The sequence below is a fragment of the Vicia villosa genome, linkage group LG1 (genome assembly GCF_029867415.1).
Source record: "Vicia villosa cultivar HV-30 ecotype Madison, WI linkage group LG1, Vvil1.0, whole genome shotgun sequence".
Classification (NCBI taxonomy): domain Eukaryota; kingdom Viridiplantae; phylum Streptophyta; class Magnoliopsida; order Fabales; family Fabaceae; genus Vicia; species Vicia villosa.
In genome coordinates this window covers 119,888,224-119,900,036 of record NC_081180.1, presented here as the reverse complement: position 1 = coordinate 119,900,036, position 11,813 = coordinate 119,888,224, and the positions used below count along the sequence as shown (strand labels likewise).

Here is an 11,813-nt window from a genome sequence, read left to right as displayed (position 1 = left end):
ACAAAAGTATAAAATTAGAGAAAGGACACCACTCCTCTTCTAGCATGATTGAAATGCCAACCATTAATATCATAGGCCACCACTCAATTAACCCCAAACTAAAGTCTCTCCAACAATGAAGGGACTAAGATTGCTCCTTTTGTCAATTATCTTAATATAAAAATAGTAATGATCAATTCAATGACTTGATTAATGTCTTAACCCTCAATTAACAAACATAATTTTGACTATTTTCTTAAGACCATCTTTATATACTAAAAAGAATGTCACAATCCAAACAAGTTATAATGATATGGATATGATTTTGTTGTGTTCCATTATGGATTCACCCAATTTGCAAGGATAATATATAAAAGAGCAATACATAGAATAGGGACACATTCTCTCTCTCACACATCTTACCATGGTCACACACAAACTATTATGGGAAACATACCCACCCACTTTATGGCAAAAAATGTTAAGAGACAAGAGAAGCGTGTGATTCACTCGCTTAAAAAGAGAGTAACCATTTGATTTTCAAAAGGTCACAACAACTTAACCATAACATTAACCATAGTTTGGAAAAGGAAACCTTAATTTCTCTCTCTATTTTTTCCTCTGTTTCTGTCTTCTCAGCTGTGTGCGTGTGTTGCTGCATTGGTTTTCTGCAAACTCTGCAAAGCTTTCGCCGCCTTCCGCGTCTATTTGGGTCTTAAAGTTTGGATTTTTCTCTTTCTTCGAGCTTATAAGGTTGCTTTTTTGATAGAATTGGGAATGATTAATCATCACTCCCACTCAAACATTGGAATAGGAATAAAAAAAGCTTGTTATTGTGAATGAGGTTAAGTTTTCATCAAATTTTGAAACTTTTTGAGTACCCAGTTGAGAAAAGATAATTGGGTTTTCCTTGATCTCAACTGGGATTTTGGATTTTGGATTTTGGATTTTGTCACTGCCGACTTAAATGCTGATTAGGGAAAGAAATTAAGATTAAAAAATTAAGATCGGTTTAAAGTCACTTACTTTATACTTGACAAGGTTAGTAAGCATGGTTTATAATTAATTTGTTTGACTGATGTTGTTTTATTAGCTTAATTTTGTATTATTGTTTTGTTACTTTTGTTTTCTCATTGATAATGACTTTTGGGTATTTTAAAAAATGATTCTTTTTTTTTTTTAATTTTGTAAAATTGTTGATGTAAGCTTGTTTCCTTTATTGTGGCTTGTTTCAGGTGTTTCTGCTTTGTCTTCAAACTTCATTTGGATTCCAAAGGTTGCTCAGTTTTTGCAGAAGAATATATTGGAAGCAATGTTAAGACTAAGAGCTTTGGTTTTTTGATTTGAGGTTTTTTGGTTTGTCTGAGTTTTGGTTTGATCCCTTGATTTATTCTTCATCATGCCTCTTTATGAGTTGTACCGTTTGGCTAGAGAGAAGCTTGGGAATGAGACTAACACCACAAGTGTAGCTGATCAACCTTCCTCGTAAGTTCATTAGCATAAGCTGTTTTAACTTGTTATAATCCTTTTCATGTGTTTGATTTGATGAAATTAAGTGTTTTTTGTCTTGGTCTTTTGTTTCATTTGGATTTGATTTGAATGTGCAGACCTGAGAATGATTTTTTTGAGCTGGTTTGGGAGAGTGGTCAGATTTCGAGCCAAGGTCAATCGAGTAGAGGTAGGAAGAATAGTCCACCTTGCAGGAGTTTGCCATCTCACTGCTTACCGTCACATAGTCCGAGAGGTCGAGATAAAGACGTTGGAGGAGGATACGGTAACAATCAGAAGATAGGAAAGTTTGGTGATTTAGAGTCTGGTTTGAATGAGATTCCGATATCAGTGCCATCTCGCGAAGTAGATGAAATGATGCCTTGGTTGGATTATTCGATGGATGGTTCTTTGCCAACTGAATATGGTTCTGATTTCTTAAATGAACTACATAACGACATCCCTGCATCAAATAGTTTTACTCTATTCGATAAAAGGAGTAATGGAAATCAGGTGTTTAGGGACTCGAATAAAGATTCTGCAGAACCGATGAATGTTTCGAAGGGTTCTTCAGCTGAACAGGTTGAGACTGCGAGAAATAAAGCTAGCACCAATCAGTTATATCCGCCATCGTCGAATCAATGTCAAACATCATTTGTACCTGTTAGATCTAGGGAATCGGATATACATGAAAACAATAATGCAAGTAATGGTAACCAGGATGTGCCTTACGGTGTTCCATCTTCCTCAAGTGATTTTTCTAGCTTAAAGGCGCAGAAGCAAGATCCTAAAATGCCCGGCAATGGTTCCAATGTAGTGAATTTTTCCCATTTTGCAAGGCCCGCTGCTATTGTGAGAGCTAATCTCCAGAACATTGGGCTGAAGTCTGGTTTGATTTCACCTTCAGCAAGATCGGATAGTATTGGAATTAAGAATAGAGGTGAAGCTTCTACTAGCAGCAACCCTCCTGAATCAACTCTTGTTAATTCGAGCGGCGAGTGTTCAAAGGAACCAGAGATTCGGTGTCAGAAGGCGGTGGTGCAATCCAAGGCTGATTTGAAACCTTTGCAGACGAAATCTCTTGAAACGAATGTTGTGGCTTCTAAACAATCTGAGCCTGTTTGCAAAGAGAGTGGAATTAAAAAAGATCAACCTTCCAATCAAGTTCTTGGCGACGCTGGCACTAAAGTACAAACAGCTGCGGAAAAAGGTATAGAGACGGCAATAGCATCTTCTTCTATTTGCTCTGGCAACGGTGCAGATAGAGGCTCGGATGATCCAAATCGAGATTTAAAACGGAAAAATAGAGACACTGATGACTCTGAATGCCATAGTGAAGTAAGTTAACAATATAGATTTACACTGTTTTTTGACTTATTTTATATTTTCCCTCTATAAACTAAGAAAACACTTTACTTGAAGGATGTTGAGGAGGAATCACTGGGTGTTAAGAAGGGGGCTTCCGGACGAGGAGTTGCAGGTTCCAAAAGAAGCCGTGCTGCTGAAGTGCATAATCTATCTGAAAGGGTAAGCATGGCCATGCATCTTCTATTTGTGTCGTGTTAACTTCGAAACCACGCTTATTTTCTTTCTTGTGAGCTCAATTTGTTCACGATTCATCGAATCATAATTTATTTATACAGAGACGAAGAGACAGAATAAATGAGAAGATGCGCGCATTACAAGAACTCATACCTAACTGCAATAAGGTTGGTTTATTTCTTCTCATTCTATTTTGCACTTCTTAGGTCCACTTGAAAAACTGTATAATGTTATGTAGTTTCTTTTTTTTTTTTTTGTTGTTGAGAAATATTGAATGTTGGTTATTGTTAAGAAATGTGGTTTAGGCCTAACTCATCCTTACAAAACCGGCTTTTAGGGTGAGGATTGCCCCCACTTATACCACATGTTCAGACCATATATTGTCCGATGCGGGACTCTTAACATGCCCTCTCACGCCCAGGACTGGACATCTGGAGCGTGGAAATAAATATTTTAGACCAGACTCTGATACCATGTTAAGAAATGTGATTTGGGCCTAACTCATCCTTACAAAATGACTTGTAGGGTGAGAATTGCCCCCACTTATAAGCATATTTTTCAGGCTTTATATATTCATGTATACTTGATTCCTAATTTATTTTGGTTTTTCTAACTTCACATGTACTACTACTAGGTGGATAAAGCTTCTATGCTTGATGAGGCAATCGAGTATCTAAAAACACTTCAGCTCCAAGTTCAAGTAATCTCAATCCCCGTGGCATTAATTGTTCAGTTTTAAATTTTATGACTAAAAATGATCTCAGAGAATGATTCCTATCTTGTTTTGCAGATGATGTCAATGGGTGCTGGTTTATATATGCCTCAAATGATGTTACCTGCTGGAATGCAGCACATGCATGCACCACACATGGCCGCATTTTCGCCTATGAGCATTGGCATGCATATGGGGTTAGGTATGGGTTATGGAATGGGAATACCAGACATGAACGGTGGACCTTCTAGATTTCCAATGATGCCTCAGATGCAAGGAACTCATATCCCTATGTCTGGACCTTCTGCTATACATGGGATGGCCAGATCGAATCCTCAAGGGTTTGGGCTTCCAGGTCAGGGAATTTCCATGCCAATTCCGCGCGCTCCTGTATTTCCTTTTTCAGGAGGACCTGTTTTGAACTCATCAGCTCCTGGACCATCTGCGTATGGATCCACAGGACTTGTTGAATCCGTGAATCCGGCTTCAGTGTCGGGCTCAAAAGATCCAATGCGGAACGTGGACTCTCAAATTAAACAAAGCACAGGTGGACATGACCCTACAAACCAGATTCCTAATCAGGTCTGTTTATCCATAACTAGGTTCTCTTGATCAACTTTCACATTAGTTAACATTTAGTTTTGAGAATAATTTTATGCTATTCTTATGCTTGATGTTTATGTTCTACATTTCTGTCATACTACACAGTCGGCTTTGGCGCATAATGGTGGTCATCCCTCGGTGGCCGATGACAGTAGAGCTGCTAATCCTGGAAATATCACTTTGTGATTGGTAAGTATTATGAACATGTATCACAGTTCCAGTAAATGCATGAATACATGAACTCATTCAACCTCAACTTTTACTTCTAGCAGGTTATGTTTGATACTACGGTCTGATCGTGGCTAGTTGAAGAATCAGGTTTTTCGAAATGTGAGTCCAAAATCTCTTGTATCTCATCTTTGCAAGTTCAATCCAGATTACTACAGAGGATATTTGGGAGTCATTGAGGTTGATCCGTCAAAATAGTGATGGGAATTCTAGTTTCCGGAATTTGAAAATTGCACAAATTTTGGTATCTTGTGATTCGCCACTCATTTGTACATCCACAACCTGTCCAATCTAATGGCATAGTTTTTTTATATATCTTACTTAACATTATGCATTCAAATGCTTGATTCAGATCTTTCATAGTGATTCTTTGGATTAATGAAATAATAAGATTACAAATTACATTTTGTTCGTATATTATATTTGTCAAAACAGACTTCGATTTCACTCCCAAAACAGTCAATAAGACGAGTGTCCAAACACATACACACACTGCAGTTCAAGAACTTTGTCAATGTAAGACTCAAATACAACTTCAATATCTACCCTCAAGCCTAACCTGAGCCTAGGTTCACGCCTAAAAACTACATCGTTGATAAGACCACCTAAACACATATATACATTGCACAATCCTGAAACATCGACAATGCGTGGCTTAAATACAACTTTAATAATACTTTACTAGTTACCATCATTTTATTTTTCCTCATTTGGTCAAAAAGCCTAGATTTTTATTCACATAACAAATAACAGTACTCAAGATCACATGGTTATTCCTGAATCCTGATTAGTATGGTATAAACCGTAAAAACAGTTCACTTAATAAGAATATCTTGGTTTTGGTAGTTCATGATTATAAATGGTTGAGAAGCATCTATTTAGACAGTGTAGTATCGAAGCTAGTATATCTCTCTTGAACTCATGTCTTTGTTTCATCTTCTTTTGTATAGAAATGATGGTGAATTGAGCTAACTTATCACTCAAGTAATCATTTACATTATTGAGAATGAGAACTTGTTGTGATTGTGAAGGCTTCTTTACTTAGTAAGTAGAAAGGAACATAAGGATTGAAACAAATTGGCAATAAACAATCAATACTAGATCATCATTCATCACAGCTCATTGTACAGAAGTACAAACCATTCATTTTCACGCCATATAGTTAAAATGGCTTCCATCGTTTACAAACATCAATCAGGAACAAACTGCATACATTCAAAAGAATAAAGAAGAAGAAAACAATCAAATTTTACACTACTGTCTAAAGCATGGCCTAAGGCCATCTATATACACTGCACTCTGCACACCTTTTTGCATTCAAACAAATTCAAGAGAAAATAAAAAATGTATAGAAACCAAAATATATGCTATAATGCTATGCATCACAACAACGAAAAAAATAAAACAAACAGTTTAATTCATCAAACTTAATTCATTCTGTGTCGCATTATTTGACTTTAATGTCCCCCTTTTGATCTGAGTTCAGGTTTTTGGAGGATGGTGATTTACCAGTGATAGCCTTCTTTGCTTTCACTAGTGACTGTTTTACCTTTGATATGATATTATTTGATTGCTTCTGAGCTGGTTTGGCTGGAGTTTCTTTTGGAAGGTCCTTGGTTACTGTTGTTGTATCATTTTCCTTAGTGGCTTCAACCTCAGTTTTCACTGGCTCTTCGATTTTTTCTTTCTCCGAATTATTCTCTCCTGTTTGAATAGTTTTTTCCTCCTCGTCTTTTTCTTCAAATTTAGATGCCAGTGTTTCTCTAACAGGTTCACTTACAGCTTTAGAGATTTCATCTACCTTTGTGTCAGCTTTCCCTGCTTCAGGTGTATCTGTCTTTGCCTCATTTTGTTCCTCAGCCTTCTTGATCTCAACCTCCGTTTCTCTTGAGGATACTTGGACAGCATCAGGTGCTTCTGGTTCCTTCTTTACATTTTCTGCGGCAACATCAACCTTTTCATCGACACTGGTAGCGTTCTCTGTAACACCGGCCACTTCTTTCTTAACATCTTCTACAACAGTCTTTTCTTCAACTTCAGGAGAAGGTTCCACTGGATTTTCAAGCTTTGTCTGAGCTTCCTCATTTAGTGAAACTTGTTCAGTATTCACTGTGGTGTTAGTTTCACTTTCGTCTTCTTTGACAGTGGAGTTTTTTATTGTACCGTCGATAGATTCTTCACTTTTTTGCGTTGCTTTCTCAGGCTCCACCACCTTAATAGTTTCCACAACTTCTTCACCTATTTGTAATTGTTCTCTTGGCTTTTCCTCCACTCCATTAGACAGAGAGTCTATGTTCTCTTCTTTTACAGGAATTGCTTCTAATTCCGAGTTGCCAGCCTCTTTCACCGGGTCAATATCAGAGTCTTTAGAAGGGTGAACCTCCACTGTATCACCTATTTGTTCTTGACTTTCAGATTTTTCCTTTGGCTTCGCTTCTTCCTCTTGCTTGAACGATTGAATTTCTTGTGCACCTTGGCTTTCATCCACTTCAGTAACCACAGGCTCTGCTTTCTCGGTTTCCGTAGGCCCTACATTGTTGTTGTTTGTCTCTTTCAGTATCGTGGCCTCAAACTCTAATTCTCTTGTCTTTTCTTCTACAGCAATGACATTATTAGTTTCGGTAGACTGTTCAGGAATTGAAGATGCGTTTAGTTGCTCGTCTTCCCTCGGTTCTGTTGATTGTTGTTCTGGTTCTTTCTGATTTTCCTCAATTTCAATAACCGCAGGCTCTTCTTTCACTGTTTCTGTGGGCTCAACTTCAGCAACCACAAGTTCTTCTTTTACTGTATCTGTAGCCTCAGCTTGAGTAACCACAGGCTCTGCTTTCTCTGTTTCAGTAGACTTTGCATTGGCGTTGTTTGTATCTTTCAGTGTCGCTGCTGCAAACTCTAATTCTCTTGTTTTTTCTTCTACAGCAATGACATCATTAGTTTCTGCAGACTGTTCAGGAATTGAAGATGTGTTTGGTTGCTCCTCTTCCTTTGGCTCTTTTTGATTTTCCTCAACTTCAGTAACCGCAGGCTCGTCTTTTACTGTTTCTGTGGGCTCAACTTCAGCAACCACAAGTTCTTCTTTCACTGTTTCTGTAGGCTCAACTTGAGTAACCACAGGCTCTGCTCTCTTTGTTTCAGTAGGCCCTGCATTGTCGTTGTTTATATCTTTCGGTATCGCGGCCTCGAACTCCAATTCTCTTGTTTTTTCTTCTACAGCAATGACATCATTAGTTTCTGCAGACTGTTCAGGAATTGAAGATGTGTTTGGTTGCTCCGCTTCCTTCGATTCTTTTTTATTTTCCTCAACTTCAGTAACCACAGGCTCGTCTTTTACTGTTCCTGTGGGCTCAACATCAGCAACCACAAGTTCTTTTTTTGTTTCTGTAGGCTCAACTTCAGTAATCACAGATTCTGCTTTTGCTTTTTCTGTAGGCTCTACTTCGGTGTTGTTGGTCTCTTCCGCTATCGCTGTTGATATCTTTTCCTCATTGGCTTCAGCTGAGGGTTCAACGATTGCAATTGTGCTTGGTTGCTCCGCCTCTTCTGATTTTTCTTGCGATTCTTTTTCTGGTTCTTGTGTTACTTCCCTCTCTTTTGTAGCGACAGGCTCGGTCACCTTTTCGGCACCTGTTTCTGAAATTTCAGCCTGTTTCACCTCAGTTACTTCAGATTGATTAGTCTCAGTGGCATCACTTGAACTTTCAGTGGTGTCAACTGATTTTTCAATGATTTCAGCTTCTGGAACGTCTCCTGTTTTGGATTTATTCTCTTCATCTACAGGTTTCTTTTCAATCGTTTGTTGTGTTTCCTTCACATCAGTTTCAGTCGATGGTGGCTCGTCTTGCTGGCTTATTGCTGCGTCAAGCACTGGTTCTGCAACACTAATAGGCTGTGATTCAGGAATTGGATCCTTCTCCTCTTCCGCAATGTCTGCAACTGCAACAGGTTCTATTGGCACTGAATCATCAGTTTTTTCTACAGAAACAGGAAGCTCAGCCTTCTCTTCATCTACTTTTTCTACAGCCGAATTTGGTACATCATCAACTATGTCAGGTTTCGGGCTATCTTCGATAAAGATCTTCAATGCTGAAGAGTCTTCAGACTTTTCAATCTCTGCTGCTGTAAGCTCAGCCTTCTCTTCATCTCCTTTCTCTGCAGCTGAATTTTGTGATTCATCAACTATGTCTGGTTTCAGAACATCTTCAACGGAAACGGTCAATGCTGACGAATCGTCAACTTTTTCGATCTCTGCTGCTGCCAGCTTAGCCTTCACCTCATCTCCTTCTGTTGTGGACGAAGGTGTAGCTTGACCTTGTGAATTGTCAGGCTTGAATCCATCTTCATTGGCTAAGGAATTGATCTTTTCTGCAATAGCCTCGTCCTTTTCCAGCTTCACAAATTCCTATATAATAAAAGATGAAAAAACAATGTTAGTTAAATGAAACAGCTGGATTTTGTGCATCATCAACTATGTTAGGCTTCGAACTATCTTCAACAGATACCTTCAGTGCTGAAGAATTGTCTCCCGTTTCAATCTCTGCTGCTGCAAGCTCAGCCTTCACCTCGTCTCCTTCCGTCGTGGACGAAGGTGTTGCTTGATCTTGTGCATCATCAGGCTTGCCTCCATCTTCATTGGCTAAGGAATCAATCTTTTCTGCAATAGCTTCGTCCTTTTCTGGCTTTACAAATTCCTATATAATAAAAGATGATAAAAACATGATGAGTTAAATGAAACAGGTGGATTTGGTTCATCATCAACCATGTCAGGTTTCAGACTATCTTCAACAGATACCTTCAATGCTGAAGAATCGTCACCCTTTTCGATCGCTTCTGATGCAAGCTCAGCCTTCACCTCATCGCCTACTGCCGTGGACGAAGGAGTAGCCTGACCTTGTGCATCTTCGGGCTTGTCACCATCTTCATTGGCCAAGGAATTAATCTTTTCTGAAATAGCTTCATCCTTTTCCGGCTTTACAAATTCCTATAAAATAAAAGATGAAAAAACAATGTTAGTTTAAATAGCAGGATTTTGTGCATCATCAACTACGTCAGGTTTCGGAGTATCTTCAACAGATACCTTCAATGCTGCAGAGTCGTCACCCTTTTCGATCTCCACTGCTGTAAGCTCAGCCTTCACCTCATCTTCTGCCTCGGATGTAGGAGTAGCTTGACTTTGTGAATGGTCAGGCTTGTCTCCAACTTCATTGGCTAAGGAATTGATCTTTTCTTCAATAGCTTCATCCTTTTCCAGCTTCACAAACTCCTATATAATAAAAGATGAAAAAACAATGTTAGTTAAAAGAAACAGTTGGATTCTGTGCATCATAAACTATGTCAGGTTTCAGACTATATTCAATAAACACCTTCAACGCTGAAGAATTGTCACCCTTTTCGATCGCTTCTGATGCAAGCTCCGCTTTCACCTCGTCTCCTGTTTTGGACGAAGGAATAGCTTGAATTGGTGCGTCATCAGGCTTGTCTCCATCTTCATTGGCTAAGGAATCGATCTTTTCTGCAATAGCTTCATCTTTTTCTGGCTTCACAAATTCCTATATAGTAAAAAATGAAAGAAACATTGTTAGTTAAATGAAACAGATTGATTTGGTTCTTCATAGACTATGTCAGGTTTCGGACTATCTTTAACAGATACCTTCAATGTTGAAGAATCGTCATCCTTTACGATCTCTGCTGCTACAAGCTCAGCCTTCACCTCATCTCCTTCTGTTGTGGACGAAGGAAGAGCTTGACTTTGTGTGTTGTCGGGCTTGTCTTCATTGGCTAAGGAATCAATCTTTTCTGCAATAGCATCATCCTTTTCCGGCTTCACAAATTCCTATATAATAAAAGAAGAAAAAACATTATTATTTAAATGGAACAGGTGGATTTGGTTCATCACATACTATGTCAGGTTGCGGACTATCTTTAATGTATACCTTCAATGTTGAAGAATTGTCGTCCTTTACGATCTCTGCTGCTACAAACTCAGCCTTCACCTCATCTCCTTCTGTCGTGGACGAGGGAGTAGATTGACCTTGTGCATCATCCGGCTTATCTCCATCTTCATTCGCTAAGGAATTGATCTTTTCTGCAATAGCTTCATCCTTTTCCTGCTTCACAAATTCCTACAGAACATAAAAGATGAAAACATTATTAGTCAAATGAATATTACCTGCTAAAAAAAAACACTTAATCATCAACAAAAAGTGGTTGTTTAGAAAGAAAAAAAAAAAGCAAAAAACAAACCTAGGGAACATTTTATGAAACATAACTTGTCTAATACTCTTCAACAAAAGAACCCTATGAGAGGAATACAATCATTGATCATTGGATAAACCATTCAACACTTCAAAATTCAGAATCCATTCAGTTCCTTTATCTTACATGAATCAACAAAACTCCTAACAAGTTTTAAGATCTTAAGAAGATCAACTTTACTATTATTATTTGTCACTATATATTTTCATATTAAAAAAACTAACTTTGTATACAATTATCCACTGATTAAAAACATGCAAGCTTGATAAAAAACAACCTAAGTACAATTAAGAAAAAGTTAAAGATCATAAGAACAAACCTGATGAGTAGGATCAGAAGGAAGTTCAAGAGTCTCACTAGCCATGATGAGAAAACCAAGAGTGAGTAGTGAGGTTACAATTACAAGTGAAGTTGTTGAGAACTTAAGGTGTAGAAAATAACCAATAAAGAAAGTTTTCAAGTGAGGAGAATAATATGGTTGGCAGGAAAAAAGGAGTTTGTTTTTGCAATGAAGAAAAAAAAGGCAGAAACAGAGATGTTTTGACAGACTGTATGTCACATGAGCTGGTGGTATACTATTGTGGACTCAATGATTTAACAAGATTAGTATTATTATTTATTATTATGATTAATGTGGTACTAAAGTTTTTTTTGATTAAAATACAAAAAAGTATATGATAAAATGGAAAAGTTGATGATATAGCTGGATTGAGCTGTAGCAAAGTGACTAGCTTTATTGGAGGAGTGATTAATGGGACCTGATCAGTTCTTCATGCATTTAAACGGTTGAAAGTTGAAAAATGTTTTTGGGCCCTCTTATTGACATAGATAGATATTATCTTCTTGTGGACTATGGTTTATTAAGATTCCTTTTAATCAAATCTTAATTAAATGTCCTTTTCTAATTATCAAAATCATTAACAAATTCTCCTCTTTCAAAATAATATTTTTAGCTTCATCGAATAATTAATGTATTTGATTTAGATACTAATCAGATGAGAGAATTACTTAC

General features: G+C 37.7%; 2 protein-coding genes across 5 annotated transcripts; one reads left to right on the top strand and one right to left on the bottom strand.

Annotated features, from left to right (window-relative positions):
• The first annotated feature begins 506 nt into the window (after positions 1-506).
• On the top strand, positions 507-4,918 carry LOC131644011 (transcription factor PIF3-like). Of its 4 annotated transcripts, none has more exons than XM_058914388.1 (9): positions 507-526; positions 1,215-1,464; positions 1,587-2,805; positions 2,890-2,994; positions 3,111-3,176; positions 3,644-3,709; positions 3,800-4,303; positions 4,430-4,513; positions 4,597-4,918. In XM_058914388.1, exons 2-8 carry the CDS (start codon positions 1,379-1,381, stop codon positions 4,508-4,510), a joined length of 2,127 nt encoding a protein of 708 aa, XP_058770371.1. In that variant the 5' UTR covers positions 507-526; positions 1,215-1,378; the 3' UTR covers positions 4,511-4,513; positions 4,597-4,918. The 4 variants fall into 4 exon arrangements, with proteins under 4 accessions (XP_058770371.1, XP_058770370.1, XP_058770369.1 ...); XM_058914387.1 differs by lacking the exon at positions 507-526 and adding an exon at positions 537-732; XM_058914386.1 differs by lacking the exon at positions 507-526 and adding an exon at positions 537-1,020.
• A 718-nt stretch (positions 4,919-5,636) lies between these two features.
• LOC131644010 (uncharacterized) lies at positions 5,637-11,522 on the bottom strand. Its single transcript, XM_058914385.1, has 8 exons — positions 11,121-11,522; positions 10,480-10,668; positions 10,197-10,379; positions 9,910-10,095; positions 9,624-9,809; positions 9,339-9,527; positions 9,049-9,237; positions 5,637-8,948 (listed from the first exon to the last, which is right to left on the bottom strand). Exons 1-8 carry the CDS (start codon positions 11,163-11,165, stop codon positions 6,000-6,002), a joined length of 4,116 nt encoding a protein of 1,371 aa, XP_058770368.1. The 5' UTR covers positions 11,166-11,522; the 3' UTR covers positions 5,637-5,999.
• Between the last annotated feature and the right edge of the window lie 291 nt (positions 11,523-11,813).

Bases quoted from the DNA above. Each gene is read 5' to 3' on its own strand.
- LOC131644011 (XM_058914388.1), top strand. From the start codon at position 1,379: ATGCCTCTTTATGAGTTGTACCGTTTGGCTAGAGAGAAGCTTGGGAAT. The intron at 1,465-1,586 runs GTAAGTTCATTA...TTGAATGTGCAG, and splicing joins GTAGCTGATCAACCTTCCTC to ACCTGAGAATGATTTTTTTG. The intron at 3,710-3,799 runs GTAATCTCAATC...CTTGTTTTGCAG, and splicing joins CACTTCAGCTCCAAGTTCAA to ATGATGTCAATGGGTGCTGG.
- LOC131644010 (XM_058914385.1), bottom strand. From the start codon at position 11,165: ATGGCTAGTGAGACTCTTGAACTTCCTTCTGATCCTACTCATCAG. The intron at 10,669-11,120 runs GTTTGTTCTTAT...TATGTTCTGTAG, and splicing joins CTTCTGATCCTACTCATCAG to GAATTTGTGAAGCAGGAAAA. The intron at 9,810-9,909 runs GTGTTTATTGAA...TTTATTATATAG, and splicing joins ACAATTCTTCAGCGTTGAAG to GAGTTTGTGAAGCTGGAAAA.